Raw genomic sequence first — 18,014 nt, 5'->3', positions numbered from 1 at the left:
GTTTTTCCATTCCAATTGTAGTTTTGTATTGCATGAACCACAGTTCCCTGTCCTTCCATATAGCTGATGATGTCTGTGTTTGAGTTTGAATGCCAAGACATATTTTAAAGTCCAGATTTTTAAATGACATTTTCAACTCCCAAATATATATATCTTCTCTCTCACAAATTTTATTCTTTAAGAAATACAGATGCGGGGCTGGGGATGTGGCTCAAGCGGTAGCGCGCTCGCCTGGCATGCGTGCGGCCCGGGTTCGATTCTCAGCACCACATACCAACAAAGATGTTGTGTCCGCCGAGAACTAAAAAATAAATATTAAAAATCTCTAAAAAAAAAAAAAAAAAAGAAATACAGATGCTTCCCCATACTCTCATCACTTGTGACTGGCAGGAATATTTTCAGAAAACAGAGATGACAAAGCTGAGGTGCAGAAAAATGAAACACTTTGTGGTGCATGCCTATAATCCTAGCGACTCTGAAGGGCAAGACCTGCAAATCTGAGATCAGCCTTGGCAACTTAGCAGGACTCTATTTCAACATAAAAAAAAAAAATAGAAAAGGCTGGGAATATAGCTCAATAGTAGAGCGACCCTGAGTTCAGTCCCCTTTAGCACAAAGGGGGAACAAAGCACTTCGTATAACACTTAATTATAATATCTGACTAATGTACAAGCCCAAGTAGTCAAAGTGCCCATTTTTCCTTCACTGAACAAAAATTCAGAGTTCTGCATAATTTAGTATTCTAGATCTGACTTCAGCTAGCTATCATGAAGCATGACATTGAATTCTTAAGAATTTAAAACCCAAACCCAAGTGTTATGACCAGGCCGACTTAATGGAATACGTGTGCACCATTATTTCTTCAAATCTGCATGGTGGTAGGGCTCCCCAGTGAAACCACCTGATGTGTCATAATCTGTGACGATTCTCATTTTATAGTGCCCATCAAAACCCGTAGCGCGGGATATGACAACCATACAAAGGGTGACCGCAGCTGCTGGGCGCAGGTTGGTGCTAAGTACCAGAGACTGCCAGGCGGAGGACCTTTACGCTGCGGCCACGCCCTAGCAGGACTCCGTGACTCGGTGAGGCTGCAGATGCACCGAGAGACCAGGCAATGGGCCCCTCTGCGCACCTAGCCGAGGCCTGGAGCCCGTTCCCTGCCTCTCCTCCTACCCCAGCCCAAGGCCGCCTCCGGCAGCCCCCCAAGACCCCCGCGGAGGGCTCACCCAGGGTCTTGCACGGCATCGCTCCCCCTCTCTCGGCGTGGGGCGCCCAGGCCAAAACCTGAGATGCGTCTTCCCTCCGCCACCCCCAAATCTGAAAAGTCATCGCTCTTCCCAGATTGTGACCCCGACTCCGGAGCGAAACCCAGCCCGCCTGCTCCTCGCTCCCTGGAAGCCGTCAGACCTCCAGTCCTCGGCCACCAGACCCCAGAATCCAGGCGGGGGCGGGAAAGAACAAGGTGGGGCCGCGCGTTGCCATGGCGACCCCGAGCCCCCGAATCTAGGCTGCCCCCGCCCACCCCAGGTTCCGGCCCCAGATCCGACTCCACGGCTCCCGCAGCCCCCGCGCAGGCCTCCCCGCCCGGCCGCAGCCTGCAGCCCGCGACCGAGGGCGGCGTCAGCTGTCGGCCCGCTCCCCTTACCCATGGCGGCGGCGCGGTCTCGGGCGGGGGCTCCCTGGGCCCGGCCACTAGCTCCCTGCAGCCGCTCGGCGGCCGCCACCGCATCTGCAACGGGCCCGCTGCGGCCCACAGCGCCCCCGGCGGCGGGAGGACGCCCGGGCGGCCCCCGAGGGAAGCGGCGCCCGGGCTCCGGCGGGGGACGACGGAGCCCGCAGCCCGCACGGGAGAAAGCCCGCCCCGCTCAGCCCCGGTGTCCACTCGACCCGGAAGAGAAGGAAGGGAGCTGGACCAGAGCTCGGGAGTGGGAGCCGGCGCCGGACCTCGGCGGGGCTTCTCTCCCCGGCGCCTCGCCAGAGCCCAAATCCCGGGTTTGAACAGGGGATAAGAGGCACGTGCAGACGTTTCCGTGGCCACGGGCTGGCCCAGACCGCCCGCCTCTCGCCTTGTCAAACTCACCCCGGACCAGGGAAGGCAGAAAACAGGACGCAGTTCCCAGTAGGTAGAAGCCCTTGAAGTTAGGCAGGCAGCTCCAAGTCACGTCGTTAAATCAGGAAATACACAGGTTTATAAGGTGTCACGAGCAACGGTCCCGTTGATCAAGGAGAGGTGTGAGGGAAAACTAGTGTTTTCTCCTTCGGGGAGCGGAAAAATGGGAACATCGCTAGGCACCGCGGCGCTCGCCTGTGATCCCAGCGACTGGGGAGGCCAGGGCAGGAGGATTGCGAATTCGAGGCCAGCCTGGGCAACAGAGCAAGATCCTGACTCAAAATAGAAAATAAAAAGGACTGCGGAGGTAGTGCAGTCGTAAAGCGTTCCTGGGTTCAATCTCCCGTGCCACTAAATAAAGAAATATGTTTAAAAATAAAACAATGCCCAGATGACAGACACTAGATTTAAGTCAAGTCAATTCAGGAAAAGTAGAAGTAATTATTTTTAAGTTAATGTATTTTTGTTTTGAGTTTTTAGCCCCTAAGCCATTATTATAATTATTATTGTGAGGCAGGATCTTGCTAAATTGTTTAGGGTCTTGCTAAACTGCTGGAGCTGGCTTTGAGCCTTGAACTTGAGAACCTCCTGCCTCAGCCTCCTCAGTCGCTGGGATTACAGGCATGCACCCCCGCACCCAGCAAAAGTAATCTATTACCTAGTCAGATCTTTAGCAGTTCAGATTATAACTGAACTTGAAAGACCTGGTATCTTGTGAAATTGAAATTCTCTATCAATTTGGCTACTATAAAGTTCTGTTCTGCTTCTTGTGGTTTTAAATTTTCTTTATTGTGAGATAATCATAGATGGATAAAATGTATAAAAAATATGTACTGGTTCCTTAAAACGTATAGTATATAGATAGATATCTTTTATAGTGATTCTTTAAACCATACATAAACACTAATATATATATATAATGTATGTATGTATACACACTATACATACACACACACACACACACACACACACACACACACAGAAACCATATATATACACTACATATATGGTTTAAGGAATCACTATAAAGTAATCATCACCACATCAAGCATAGAACAGAGTCACCCTCCCAGGAAAATCCCCCTAAACAGTAGTCTCACTCATCCCCCAGAGTTAAATACCATCTGACCTTTATGAGAAAAATTTTCTTGCTTTCATGTATAACACCATCACCTAAGTATGTACTCCTAAACAATGTCGCTTCCAACTGGCATAATACTGAGTAATTTTGTTGCTTTTTTCTTTTGCACATCACCATGTTCTTGAGATTCATCCAAGTCCACAAGGAGTTTCCACTTTGGACTGTTTTCAAGGTGCACATCCATCCTTCAGTGCATGTACTAAAAGTCTCAAGGGCATATGATTAACTGGAATTCCTGGAAATGCGGGTATACCTTTCTTTAAACTGACCAGATAAATTCAAAGTGTTTTTAAAACTTTTCCACAATCTGCACTCCTATCAGCACTTAATGTTTTCAGTTGCTTAATGTCCATTCAAGTGCTTGGAATTGTCAAATTGTTTTCCAGTCTTGTGAATATGCAGTTGTATGGTGAGTTTATTTTGTATTTATCATTATTACTAATAACATTGAGCACTTTTGCCCACATTTACTACTTACTTGGAGATCCAAGTTTGCCAAGAAACTGTTCAGGTCTTTAGCCCATTCTTGTATTGTCTTTTCTTTATTGGCTTGTATGATTTTCCTAACATGCTACATACTACTCTGATGTCAGTTATATGTTGCCAGTATGAGGGGTTTTTTTGCCTGATTTTTCTCTTTATGATGACCTTTGATAAGTATACATTCCAATTTTCTTTCTTTGTTGCCATTTTTTCTTTTCTTTTTTTTTTGGGGGGGGTAATGGGGTTGAACTCAGGGACACTCCACTGAGCCACATCCCCAGCCTTTTATTGTATTTCATTTAGAGACAGGGACTTGATGAGTTGTTTAGGGCCCCGCCAAGTTGCTGATGCTGGCTTTGAACTTGCCATCCTCCTGCTACAGTTTCCCTAGCCACTGGAAATACAGATGTGCACCATTGTACCAGGCTTTAATTTTCTTATAGTTACATTTATGGTTTATGATTTAGTATCTTGTTTAAGAAATCCTCACTACCCCAGCTTCATGAAAATCTTGAGAGAATAGCTTTGCTTTTCATATTTAGGTCTGTTATGGCATCCAGAATTGATTTTTGTGAATAATGTGAGATAGGTCCTTATGTACAGTCAACTGTACCGTTTTCATTTCATGTTGATCTCCTTTATCCATCAATGAACATATTTGAGCAGGTCAGTTTTTAGGCTGAAATCTCATTTGGCTTTCGAAATCACCCTACCAGAAGGAATTACACCCAATTTACAGATGAAGAAACTAACTTCAGAAAGGGTAAATAATTTGCCCAGTGTCACAGAACCAGAATTTTTACCAGCACAAAAATAGTCACCATTTTCATAATTTCAAAATGAACATTTGATAGTGTTTCATAGAGTTTAAAATTCATGAAAAGTCTAAATTGGTCTACTGTTATCTGGCAATTAAAAGTGCAGGGCTGGGGCTGTAGCTCAGTGGTAAAGTGCTTGTCTCGAATGGGTGAGGTACCAGGTTCAATCCTCAGCACCACATAAAAAATAAATAAATAAAGATACTATGTGTTCATCTAGAACTACATAAATATTAAAAAAAAAAAAAAAGTTCAGGGCTGAGGGACTGAGGTTGTGGCTCAGTGGTAGAGCGCTCACCTAGCATGTGGGAGGCACTGGGTTCAATCCTTAGCACCACATAAAAATAATAAAACAAAGGTATTGTGTCCAACTATAACTAAAAAAAATAAATGTTAAAAAAAAGTTCAGTGGCTCAAGTGGTAGCACGCTCGCCTGGCATGCGTGCGGCCTGGGTTCGATACTCAGCACCACATACAAACAAAGATGTTGTGTCCGCTGAAAAACTAAAAAATAAATATTAAAAAAAAATTTTTTTTCGAATTTTTTTATTTTTTTATTGTTGGTCATTCAAAACATTACATAGTTCTTAATATATCATATTTCACAGTTTGATTCAAGTGGGTTATGAACTCCCAATTTTACCCCGTATACAGATTGCTGTATCACATCAGTTACCCTTCCATTGATTGACATCTTGCCCTTCTAGTGACTGATGTATTCTGCTGTCTATCCTATTCTCTACTATCCCCCCTCCTCTCCCCTCCCCTCCCTTCCTCTTTTCTCTCTCTACCCCCTCTACTGTAAATCATTTCTTCCACTTGTATTATCTTGTCTTACCCCTCCTTTCCTCTTATATGTAATTTTGTATATCCCTGAGGATCACCTTCCCTTTCCATGCATTTTCCCTTCTGGCTCCCTTTCCCTCCCACCTCTCATCCCTGTTTAATGTTAATCTTCTTCTCCAGCTCTTCGTCCCTACCCTGTCCTTGGTTATACGCCCCTTATATCAAAGGAGTCATTTGGCATTTGTTTTTTAAAGATTGACTAGCTTCACTTAGCATAATCTGCTCTAATGCCATCCATTTCCCTCCAAATTCTATGATTTTGTCATTTTTTAATGCAGAGTAATACTCCATTGTGTATAAATGCCACATTTTTTTAATCCATTCATCTATTGAAGGGCATCTAGGTTGGTTCCACAATCTTGCTATCGTGAATTGTGCTGCTATGAACATCGATGTAGCAGTGTCCCTATAGCATGCTCTTATTAGGTCTTTAGGGAATAGACCCAGAAGGGGAATAGCTGGGTCAAATGGTGGTTCCATTCCCAGCTTTCCAAGAAATCTCCATACTGCTTTCCAAATTGGCTGCACCAATTTGCAGTCCCACCAACCATGAACAAGTGTACCCTTTTCTTTTTTTTTTTTTTAAAGAGAGTGAGAGAGGAGAGAGAGAGATATAGAGAGAGAGAATTTTTTTTAATATTTATTTTTTTTTAGTTCTCGGCGGACACAACATCTTTGTTGGTATGTGGTGCTGAGGATCGAACCCGGGCCGCACACATGCCAGGCGAGCGCGCTACCGCTTGAGCCACATCCCCAGCCCCAAGTGTACCCTTTTCCCCGCATCCTCTCCAGCACTTGTTGTTGTTGGACTTCATGATGGCTGCCAATCTTAGGGCCTCACAATCCTCCTGAGCCATTGGGATTACAGTGGGCACCACCATGTCCAGCAAAAGCGGTCTTTTTAATGACCAAATCAGTCCACTAAATTCAGGTGGACCAGCTTGTCACATCACACCACAGAGCTTTCAGTTGTATCCCGATCTGGCCCAAGATTTGATTTTCTTACAATGACAATTGTAATGCTTCTAAACATTTGCATAGCACCTGGGAAAATATATAAACACTGAATGGGGAACACACAATGGCTGTGAATATTGCTGAATTATTAATTGGAACATATGGATCTGGCAATGACTTGGCCAAGGTCATTAATTAAACCAGAATATCTATGCTAGATACTTCACAGGGCTTAATTCAACTGAGAGAATAACTATGAGAAATGTTGGTAAATTTTAAAGCATGCTACTATTAATACTGCTGATTTTTAAAATATAGACATCATAAAGCAACACATATATACTATTACAGTAGAAAGGGGGATAATTATGTTTGGAAGGGAAAAAAATCAGAAAAGCACCCTTGGAGAAGGTGGAATCTTAAAGTCTTTGGTACTGCATAGAATTGCATAAATGGTAACAGAGGAAAAGACATTGTAATACTGACCTACTCCGCCGCAGCAGTGGGCCAGGATGCAATGGAGGGCCTCACTGTGCCTACAGGCAGGAGTAAATGACAGGCTGCGTGCATAGTGCACAGGAGGCTTTCTTGAGGTGTTTTATGAGCACATTACTTTACAACCAAGGTGACTCTCTTCAGATTCTCTCCCAAGGACTGGAGATAAGAGGAATGGCCAGTTCCCCCTCCCCATTTCCCTCATTACCACATTCCTTTAGAGAACTTATCTCACTGCAAGTTTTCCCAGAAACTGGTTCATGTTTAACCCAACAATAAGGAAAGATTAGATTAATAGTGCTTTTGACCTAGAAATGCACAAAGTGAGGAACCAATGACACTACTGTTACTGGTGACTGGTAGCCACCTATTCTGGGCCCTGAGCATGGAGTCACACTGTGGGGCACAGGCACTGTTAGTTCTTTGACGATTTGATCTGAACCTCAAATTTATGCCCCGCCTCCAATTCATAGCACCTTTAAAAAAATTTTTTTTTAGTTGTAGATGGACACAATACCTTTCTTTTATTTCTTATGTGGTGCTAAAGATCAAACCCAGTGTCTTACATATGCCAGGCAAGCGTTCTACGCTGAGCCAAAACTCCAGCCCCTAAATGGTGAGATCTGGAGACCAAGAGAGATCCCAAAATGAAAGGAGACATGGAACTCTTCCCCAGGCTCCTCTTGAAGCTTTACTTCTCAGGTCATACAAACAAGCAACCACTTGACTAAACCAAAGAACTTTCTGATGCATTTCACTCCCAGGAATTGAAATCATCTTAGATTCCTTCCTGACTTATATTTTCATGATCCGTAACGGCGTCCTCTGCAGTCTTCTGTCAGATCAATGATTGTCTACGATCAGGTCCACTCTGTGCATCCTTCAGGAATCTCTCTATAATCCTAACTCTCCTTGTGTAAAGGTCTGGCGAATCGTCGGAGGGAGAGACCACACAAGAGACTTACTCCATGCAATTGGCAAAAGAGGATTTATTGGGGATCCATTCCAGCACGCTGGGACTCTGTGCTCACTCAAGAAGGGAGAGCAGCCCAGAGCCCAGAGCAAAGGTCAAGCAGAGCTTAAATACACTTTTTGGAGAGGGCGGTGGGCTTTGCATACATCAGAACAAATCATCATGAGGCGCGGGGAAATTGAACAACAACTCTGAGACGTGATTGGCAAATTCATTGGCAGGGGTGATTGGTCATTCCTAAGCGGGGTACACACGGGGGATTGGCTCCCCGCCCTGTGACAAACTGCACAGGGCCCTAGGCTAAATGGCTAGTAGGGTGTTGTCTTAACTATCTCAGGAATCTGGGTGTAACAGAGGAACTCAATAATACCTAATCTTTTACATTTTAATTCAAGCCTTCCAGCTTAGAAACTTTACCCTTTCACTTGGTTTCTAGATTTGTCAATATTAATAATGTATGACACAGTAAAGTCCATCAGTAAAAAACAATTTATTAAATAAGAATTTCAAAGGTAGAAGCAATAATTTTAAAAATATTTAACGAATGTTAAATTAATGTTAAACAAAAACACTCAATAGAAAGATTTTTCTTCCAGAAGATGGAAACCCTAAGGCTAAACTCTGTCATCATATATACAATTAATCACTCTGAGGTATCTTTATACAAAAAGGGAAAATTTAATAATGTCCCCAAACAAAGAGGTAAACAAACAGAATAATTGAAAATAGGGACTATACCTTTTTTTTGTGAGTGTGATACTGAGGATGGGGAGATTGAACCCCAGGGGACTATACCACTGAGCCACACCCCCAGCCTTTTTTATTTTGAGATAGGGTCTTGATAAGCTGCCCAGGCTGGCCTTGAACTTGGGATTCTCCTGCCTCAGCCTTCCAAGTTGCTGGGGTTATAGGCATGCATCACTGTGCCCAACTTGCAGATATAATTCTTATGACTGAATCTATAAATCAAATTAGTTTTGAAATTTTAAACTTAAAAATGTAAAGCTTAGATCCAAAATTTAATCCATCTTTAAAGTTGGTAAAAAAAATCTTGTCAATTTTTTTTTTGGGGGGGTCGGGTACCAGGGATTGAACTCTGGGGCACTTGACCACTGAGCCGCTTCCCAATTTCCCAAGTTGCACCACCGCGCCCGGCCTCAAACTCTTTATCTAGGTCATACAAAATGAATTTATCATACTTATAAATTTAGACTTTCCAAAGTTTGGAGCACATCTGTACTGGAAAAAAGGTAGTGTTGAATTTTGTATGGCAATAGAATTGTATGTTAAAAGATTAAAAGTCATTTTCACAGTTTAACCAAACACGGCCTTTAGAGCAAAGCTAAATTATGAATCTTAGACACGAGCCAAGAGACACTGTCCAGATATCAAAAAGCAAGGAAAACAGCATTTTATCCTCTTTGAAAATCATCCAAAATGTTACAGAGACTTTCATGTTCTCTTGACGGGAGATCAATGATGTAGGACAAATTAAGGAAGATACACTAAACACAGTATGAAATTGCACAAAAACATTCATGACATTATTTCACATTTTGTGATTTGGTTTACTACAAAGAAATGTCAAGATCTTATGGTATTCTATGGATACTTATACACTGAGGCAATAAGATTTATATATTTTAATCTAAGACTGTAATATAAGTCAAGGGATGTAGTCAATGGTAGAGTCATTGCCTAACATGCATGAAGCCCAAGTTCAATCGTCAGGAACAAATAATATCCATAAAGTAAAAAATAATGGAATGTGCTGGGCATAGTGGCACATGCCTGTAATCCCAGTGGTTTGGAGGCTGAGGCAGGAGGGTGGTGGGTTCAAAGCCAGCCTCAGCAACAGCGAGGTACTAAGCAATGCTGAAGATTGAACCCAGGGCCTCACGCTTCCGAGGCAAGTACTCTGAGTGGCAACTGAGCTACAACCCCAGCCCTCTACCCTCCCTTGGCCCTTTTTTTCTTTTTGGTACTAGGGATTAACCACTGAACCACATCCCAGCCCTTTTTATTTCTTGTTTTAAGACAAGGGCCTTGCTAAGTTGCTGAGTCTGGCCTTAACTTGCAATCCTCCTGTCTTAGCCTCCCTAGTTGCCAGGATTACAGCTGTGTGCCACCACACCTGGCTCAGTTTTTTAATGTAATATTTTACCTTGGTTTGAAAACAAAGTTATAAATTTAGAGCTGCAGAACCAGAGGGATAACCCATTTTCCTGTACCTGCGATTTGTAGGACAATGGATCACATTCCTTTTTTCTCTTCCTCAGTTCAGAAACTAATCTTCTCCATCAACTCATTACTTCACTACTGGCTTACATGACTTCCTGAAAATTGTTCTCTTTCCTTTGCTGAATCAGATCTTTGAAATATGCCCATGGATAACGTAAGACTCTGAATCTTAATTTATATAAGGACATAAAGTACTCATAGTAGCACAATTGAGTGTGACCATATACGTAATAAAAAGGATATTAATTTTTCTGTGTTTAGATAACAAAATAACTTCTCCAAAGGAGGATAGCGCTTCAGTGAGGACACGCAGCCCAGGAGAATCAGTTTATGTTTGGCTCTGGTGATAGCAACATTGAGACGTCGCCAATCTTTCAAGAGTTCACCAAGCTGTAAAATAAATAATTTTAGATTCTTTGAGTTTTCTTACACTGTATGTTTGAGTTTGTTTTGACACAGAACTTGTCTTATCGTGAAGTATTTCTCTACTTTTAAAACATGAATTATAAAAAAGATTTATCAACACAATTACAATTCTAGGCAGCTAGAAAAACTTGCCAACCTCAAATATTTTATGTGTGATATCCTAGGCACATTTTTTAATTATTAATTACAAGTAACAAAAAGGACTAAAGCTATCTCCATTCACTGTAGCAATGTTTATAATAGTAATTAAAATTGTGAAAATAGAGGAGTAAATACAACATGTCTATACACTGGCAACTATGAAACTGAAAATAAATAAATAAACAAACAAATAAATAAATTAAACCCCTCCTTTGTGTACTCACATGGAAAGATTTCTAACATATTTTAAGTCAAAAAAGCAAAGTCTGGAATATTATCTAGAAGACTGCAAAAATAACTAAAAAGATGTGAGTATCTCTAATATAAGAACTGAGTAGATGAGCAGTAGAGGAGGAAGGAGATTTTATACATATTTTAAAGACCATAGTAGTCAAGAAAAATAAAGGGGTAAAAATGCAAACAAAAACAAAATAAAATAAAATCTGTAATTATCTTTAATGTCAAAGTGTATAAGGAAGGCTCTGTGTTTAAAATACCTAGCCATGTGTGGTGGCACTCCCAGAAACTTGGGAGGCGGAGACAAGACCATTGTAAGTTCTAGGCCAGCCTGAACAACCTAGTGAGATCCTGTCTCAAAATAAAAAACAAAAGGCGAGGATAGCTTGATAGTCAAGTGCCACTGGTTCAATGCCCAATGCCCCAAACAAACAAACAACCACCACAACAAAAAAACCCCACAAAACCTCAAACACAATATCCGAGAGGTGAAAGCAACCCAAATGTCCATCCACGGATAAATAAAACATGGTATGTATAGACAAGGGAACACTTAAAAAAGAAAAAAAATACTGACATATGCTACAACATGGATGAACACAAGAGAAATAAGCTAATCACAAAAAGACAAATACTGTTTGATTTCATTTATACCTGGAAAAGTCAAAGTCAGAGACAGAGAGCAGAATGGTGGTTATAGGACTGAAGTGGGACATAATGGAGAGTTTTTCATGAGTACAGAATTTTAGATCTGCAAAATGTAAAAGTTCTAGAATCTCTTGAACAACAACATGAATATACTTAAGTCTACTGAATTGTGTACCTAAAAATGGTTAAAATGGAGCCAGAACAGTGGCATAAACCTGTGGTCCCAGCTACTCAAGAGACAGAGGCAGGAAGGTCACAACTTTAAGGCCAGCTTGGGCAAAGTAGCAAGATCTTGTTTTAAAATATAAAATGAAAAGGGAACTTGGGCACTGTGGTTGTATACCCCCAGGGGATTACAGTCAGGAGGACTGCAAATTCAAGGGTAGCCTCAGCAATTGAGCAAGACCACAAACTGAGTGAGGCCCTAAGCAACTTATGGAAACCCTGTCTCAAAATTTAAAAAACAAATAGAAAGGGCTGGGGATGCAGCTCATCGGTAAAACATGCCTGACTTTAATTAATCCCCAGCATTGCTCCTCTCCAAAAAAGATTAAAATGGTAAATTTCATTTTTCTTTTTTTATTTTTAACCACAATTTTAAAAAGAGAGTGCTAGAGGTATAGCTCAGTGGTAGAAGACTTGCCTAGCACACACAAGGCCCTGGACCCCAAATGAAAAAAATGACAGAAAGAGAGAGAAGACAGAGACTATGACTGATTCTCGAACGAGTCAGTGGCAAATACAATCAACTTACGGTTCCATCCTTATTACTTCTAACAAAAGACACTAGGATGATTCTTTTGTCTCTTCCTTGGTATTTATCTACTGTATTAACTTCGACCATCTTAACAGAAGAATGTTCCAACAAATCATTGATGATCTTTAATTGCTGTCTATATGGTGCAATGATACCAATATCAGAGGGATTACATCCAGCCTAAACAGAAAAGGACAGTTTTAAATGAAGAATCCCGACTTTCATTCCTTCGATTTTGAGAGATTTATGAAGGATGATGGATAATGGCTTATGGGCCACTAAAAAGTGCTACCCCACAAAAGAAGAGCACACAGAAAACCCGTCCCCATGTAAAAGTTCCCAGTGCCCAATCACATTAATTACAGCAACAGAGTGATACGATTAGAGTGACAAAACCATCCTAGATGGAAAACCCAAATGTTCTTATTAAAAAACACATCTTGAATTAATTTTCTCCAAATGAAGCAAAAACAATGGGGCTTCAGTCCTTCTATGTTAACAAGAATTAAAACCAGATCTTAAATTTCCTACAGCCTAATAGTAGTTCATTACTCTGCTCCTTAATATTGATTAGCCTTAAAAATTCTAAATTACCTTAATAAACATTGAGGTCAGAAAAACTATGAGTTTGGCTTCTGTTACGTTGCTCACACCACCTTTGTCAACTTGTTCTGGTGCTGGAACCTAAGTTAAAAAAAATACGTAGTTCACTTATAATACAGTCTCTAAAGTTCAGAGTACTTAAGTGTGCAGGTAGCTTAGAAGCTCCACTGCTATGGTTTGGAGACAGGAGAAATATTGTTGAAGGTGAAAAAAAAAAATCAATAGAAATGAATATGAGCACTTTTAAAAAGGAACATGAGGGCAACTCAACTTAAACATGCTGTGCAGTTCAGACTAAAATCTCTAGGAAAGCTGACCTTACGCTGGGCTTCACGTAATTCACTCTATTACCCTACCTTTTATAGGAATCAAAGGCAGACTAACAAGTAATTTTCCCAGGGCCTCACAACAGATCCTGACACAAGACTCAAACTTAGACCTGGTTGTAGTATCAGTTTTTACATTTTCTTGTCTCCTTATATACAAATAATGGGAAAAATAAGGGTGCTAGGCTTTGCCAAACCTGATATAACTCTCTAAGGAATACTTTACATCATCCACATTATTTACCTACATTATCCCTATGCAACCTTGATTATTTTTTTCATCTCTTAAAAAATATTATTTTAGTTGCAGATGGACATAATACCTTTATTTTGTTTATTTATTTTTATGTGGTGCTGAATAAAGAACCCAGTACCTCACACGTGCAAGCCAAGTGCTCTACCACTGAGCCCCAGCCCCTGCCCCCATCTCATTTTTTTATTTTTAAATTTTTGGTACTGGGGATTGAATCAAGAGGTACTTAATCATGGAGGCACATCCCCAACTCTTTTCATTTTTTATTTTGAATCAGGGTATCACTAAGTTGCTGAGAACCTCATTAAGTTGCTGAGGCTGGCTAGGAACAATCTGACTTAATAACAAGACAAGTATTATTTTGGGGGTGCTGGGGATTAAATCCAGGATCCCACACATGCTGAAATAGTATTGTATCACTGAGCCACACCCTGGCCCAAAAGACAATTATTTTAGAGGAGTATGCATATACATAAATGGTCACTACACTTTTATTTGAACTTCCAACTCAATGTTGAGAAGCATTATATAAAACAAGGTAGGTAGACATATAGCTCAGCAGCAGAGCACTTGCCCAGCACCTGGTTCCAATCACCAACATTGCAAAAATAAATAAATAAGTGAATAAATAAAACAAGCCAGGTGTGGCGGCACACACCTGTAATCCTAGCAGCTCAGGAAGCTGATGCAGGAGGATCAAAAGTTCAAAGACAGCCTTAGCAACTTAGTAAGGCCCTAAGCAACTTGGCAAAACCCTATCTCAAAATAAAAAGGGCTAGGGATGTGTTTTATTGGTTAAGTGCCTATGGGTTCAATCCTCTCCCACAAAATGATTAATTTTGACATCAACCCCCCAAATAAATCTCCTCCCCCAAATATTGGGCTATAGAAAGAAAAGACTCTTGTGTTGAAGTGGGAGAAGTACATATCAGTTTTGCCTTTCTACTGATAAGGTCCAGTGAAACGTATACTAATAGAAACTGAGAAATTTAAATAACAGAACAAAAGCAGTAAAACCAAAAGAAAAAAATATTTTTTACCTTTTCTGTATTAAGAAAACAAACAGGATTATTTGGCTCAAATACTCCAATCAGCCAAGGATTATCAGAATAATCAGCATAGAATTCCAGTTCCAGCTTTACATCTTTAAAGTGAGGTAGGTTTATCACTGCATTGGCCACTTTGTCTGATCCACACTCCAGCTTTCCATCATAGGTCAGCTTATTACTTAGAGACATAATTTTACTAAGAGAATTGCAAAACACAAACTTAAGTTCTGGTATATGAAAATGTGTACATTAAAAAACATTTATTGCTGACACTGTTATAAATACCTGTTCATTCTGTACTGCACTGTTAACTGTACAACAGCATTTTGATTCTTCTCCAGCCTCTTGAATAAGCTTTCACTCATGCCAAGAGCACTGTCAAAAATAAATAAATAAATCAAATTCAGGCTTATCATTATTAATATTGTCCCTTAAAAAGAATCCAGTTTTTGGGCTGGGGATGTGGATCAAGCGGTAGCGCGCTCGCCTGGCATGCGTGCGGCCCGGGTTCGATCCTCAGCACCACATACAAACAAAGATGTTGTGTCCGCTGAAAACTGAAAAATAAATATTAAAAATTTTTTTAAAATGTTAAAAAAAAAAAAAAAGAATCCAGTTTTGGGGCTGGGATTGTGGCTCAGTGGTAGAGCGCTCACCTAGCATGTGCGAGGCCCTGGGTTCGATCCTCAGCATCACATAAAAATAAATGAAATAAAGGTAGTGTGTCCAACTACAACCAAAAAAACAAATATTAAAAAAAAAAAAAAAAAAAAAAAGAATTCAGTTTAAAATTAAAATTTAAAGCTGGGCATGATGTTGCACATCTGTAACCCCAGTAGCTCAGGAGGCTGAGGCAAGAGGTCTACAAGTTCAAAGGCTAACCTCAGCAAATCAGTGAGGCCCTCAGCAACTTAGCGAGACCCTGTCACTAAATAAAAATAAAAAGGGTTGGGGATGTGGCTCAGTGGTTAAATGCCCCTGGGTTCACACCCTGCACCCAGACACCAACAAATAAATAAGTAAATAAATAAATGAATTTAAAGATAGGCATGCTAGTGTGAGCCTATAGTCCTCAGGTACTTGGGAAGCCAAGGCCGGAGGAAGTTGAGCCCAGAAGTTAAGAGGCCAGCCTGGACAACCCAGAGAAAGCCTAACTCTATTACATCAAAATACAACAAAACTTAAATACCTGCCTACCTTGCTTCTGGGTTTAGCACCAGGGGAGGAAGCTGCTGATGATCCCCCACCAACACGAATCTCTGAGCAAAAAAAAGTGGCCCCAGGCAAACTGGTTGGCTAATTTGAGATGCTTCATCCACAATACAAAAATCAAAGGTTCTACGGGAAAATATTGGATGGCTTATTCCCATGCATGTTGTTGCAACTATAAGCTGAAAACAAATGAAGAAAATAGATTAGTCATTTAGTATATGAAAGAAATACAGTTTGGTTTTTCCCATTTTTGAAATTAAAAGATCAAAACCAATTTTTGGCCCCTAGTAGCAAGAATTCTCCAATATTATTTAATTCTGAAGCATTTATAGTATGTAAAAGTGGTTTTTAATTTTTTTCTACAAATAAAAAAAAATCAAGTAAAAATTTTCAGACATTATGAATAATGCTCAGGCTTAGTGTTTCTAAATGCAAATCTGAAACATTTAAGAGGCAAGAAGTTAGTAAATTTCTTTAAAAATGTCCACTAGGTTTCCTTATTCTTCCCACAAAGTACTTCTAAAAACCTAGACCAGAAATGTAGCTCAGTGAAAGGGCACCTGCCTCACGGGCGTAAGGCCCTATGTTTGATCCTCAGCACTGAAAATAAAAACAAAAGAAACAAACAGAGGGGGAAAAAAACCCCACAACCATAGCCCCAGCCCCCCTAGTGCCAAGAAAGGCTGAGTAGGCAGCCTAGACTGCAGCCCTCCATGCTGTAACAAGGCACCCTAGTAACCACTGGGTGGTACTGGAGGCCAAGCAGGGGATCAGGCCATAATTCTTCTCCGCAATGTCAATAGAGAGCACATGGGAAGCCAAAATCCCAAGACCACTCACCCCCAAAGTGTTCTGGGAAGTTTGGCTTCCCATGGAGGTGGGAGGTGGGGGGTGGGGGGTGAGGGATGGGGACGAGTGGGCAGGGAGACTGCACTTCCACTCCCACTGAAGTAATGAGGTGGCACAACTTCCTCTCCTACCAGAGCAGCACAGAGCAAGCCAACTCATACAGATCTCTTCAGTAACACAATGCCAACATGCTCAAGTTTCAATCAAAATGCACTCTTTATAAACTAGAACGAGGAAAATCTCAAACTAAATGAAAAAAATAGGTAGACTCAGCAAAGAAACAGACGATAAAAAGAACCAAATGGAAATTTTAGAACTTAAAATACAGTAAGTGAAGCCAGGCAGAGTGGTGCTCGCTTGTAATCTCAACAGCTTAGGAAGCTGAGGCAAGAGGATCTCAAGTTCAAAGACAGACTCAAAAACCTACTAAGACCCTCTCTTAAAATAGCACAGGGGTGAAGTGCCCTTGGGGTAAATCCAAGCAAGGAAGGAATTAATTAATTTACAGAATCACTGACCTGAGAGAATTCTCCACAAAATTTAAAAATGTCCACTACAAAACATATTATAATGAAAATTCTGAAAACTGAAGTGGAAATCAAATTTTCCACACTGAAGGAAAATGAAGAGAATTGGTTTCCAGTTTACCTATCATCCTAAAAGAATTGATAAAGTTAGTTCTCTAAACAGAAAGGATATAATAAAAAAGAAAATCAGGAACATCTAGAGGGAGCAAAACTATAGATAAAAACAACAGGCTTTTCAAATTTATGTTCAATTGTTGAAAGAAAACTTATAATTGTCTGATCTAGTTCTCAAATTAAATTAAGATAATTACATTATAAGCAGAAGAGGGAAGTAAAGGGTCTCCAACTTCATCTGAACTGGCAAAATGACACTAGATTATGATGTTATATAATATAATATAATGCCTTGAAAAAAATCACTGGAAGTTATTCAAAGAGATACTCCCCAAAATACTATAGATCAAGACGGGCTTGGTGGTGCACTCCTGTAATCCCAGCGGCTTGGGAGGCTGAGGCAGGAGGATCACAAGTGCAAAGCCAGCCTCAGCAAAAGCAAGGCACTAAGCAACTCAGTGAGACCCTGTCTCTAAACAAAATACAAAATAGTGCTGGGGATGTGGCTCAGTGGTCAAGTGCCCCTGAGTTGTTTAATCCCCAGTACAAAAAAAAAAAAAAAAAACTATAGATCAGGGCTAGGGATGTAGCTTAGTAGTAGAGCACTTGCCTTACATGTGCAAAGCCCTGGGTTCAACGCTAGTACTACAGGAAAAAACCCATAAAACAAAGATTAAAACATAAATAAATAAATAAGTCTGAAAGGTTACTGGTTTGTTTTTTTGGTGAGTTTAAAAGTGGCCTAGGGAGGACTGGGCTCAGTGTTAGAGCATTTGCCTAGCATACAAAAAGCCCTAGACTCAAT

At 40.8% G+C, this 18,014-nt stretch overlaps 3 protein-coding genes across 12 annotated transcripts in view; 1 reads left to right on the top strand and 2 right to left on the bottom strand.

Annotated features, from left to right (window-relative positions):
* The window catches only part of Rufy2 (RUN and FYVE domain containing 2), a 42,325-nt gene extending 40,543 nt beyond the window's left edge, over positions 1 to 1,782 (bottom strand). For 2 of the 9 annotated variants that reach the window (XM_005325971.5, XM_078041275.1), the window contains exon 1: positions 1,230 to 1,532. In XM_005325971.5, the coding sequence (XP_005326028.1) occupies positions 1,230 to 1,332 (103 nt within the window). In that variant the 5' untranslated portion in view covers positions 1,333 to 1,532. Of the gene's footprint in view, positions 1 to 1,229; positions 1,535 to 1,648 lie in introns of those variants that run through there. The other 7 variants (XM_078041271.1, XM_021726787.3, XM_078041281.1 and 4 more) reach the window with 6 other exon arrangements.
* LOC120885346 (uncharacterized) lies at positions 1,095 to 10,487 on the top strand. 2 transcript variants are annotated; one of them, XM_078041309.1, is made up of 3 exons: positions 1,095 to 2,122; positions 10,106 to 10,221; positions 10,329 to 10,487. In XM_078041309.1, the coding sequence occupies exon 1, from the start codon at positions 1,293 to 1,295 to the stop codon at positions 2,010 to 2,012; it is 720 nt and encodes a 239-aa protein (XP_077897435.1). In that variant the 5' UTR covers positions 1,095 to 1,292; the 3' UTR covers positions 2,013 to 2,122; positions 10,106 to 10,221; positions 10,329 to 10,487. The 2 variants fall into 2 exon arrangements, with proteins under 2 accessions (XP_077897435.1, XP_077897434.1); XM_078041308.1 differs by having other exon boundaries at positions 1,095 to 7,920.
* The window catches only part of Dna2 (DNA replication helicase/nuclease 2), a 41,136-nt gene continuing 30,947 nt past the window's right edge, over positions 7,826 to 18,014 (bottom strand). Inside the window, exons 15-21 of the mRNA XM_005325970.5 lie at positions 15,705 to 15,898; positions 14,793 to 14,882; positions 14,499 to 14,703; positions 12,871 to 12,960; positions 12,274 to 12,456; positions 10,311 to 10,457; positions 7,826 to 9,307 (exon numbers count right to left, since the gene is read on the bottom strand). Of these exons, the coding sequence (XP_005326027.3) occupies positions 9,239 to 9,307; positions 10,311 to 10,457; positions 12,274 to 12,456; positions 12,871 to 12,960; positions 14,499 to 14,703; positions 14,793 to 14,882; positions 15,705 to 15,898 (978 nt within the window). The 3' untranslated portion in view covers positions 7,826 to 9,238. The remainder of the gene's footprint in view (positions 9,308 to 10,310; positions 10,458 to 12,273; positions 12,457 to 12,870; positions 12,961 to 14,498; positions 14,704 to 14,792; positions 14,883 to 15,704; positions 15,899 to 18,014) is intronic.

This window comes from Ictidomys tridecemlineatus, chromosome 1 (genome assembly GCF_052094955.1).
Source record: "Ictidomys tridecemlineatus isolate mIctTri1 chromosome 1, mIctTri1.hap1, whole genome shotgun sequence".
Lineage (NCBI taxonomy): Eukaryota > Metazoa > Chordata > Mammalia > Rodentia > Sciuridae > Ictidomys > Ictidomys tridecemlineatus.
The sequence above is the reverse complement of the archived record's forward strand: the minus strand, read 5'-3'. Positions and strand labels throughout refer to the sequence as shown.

What these genes read in the sequence shown, in the direction of transcription:
- LOC120885346 (XM_078041309.1), top strand. Translation starts at nt 1,293, where the DNA reads ATGCGTCTTCCCTCCGCCACCCCCAAATCTGAAAAGTCATCGCTCTTC.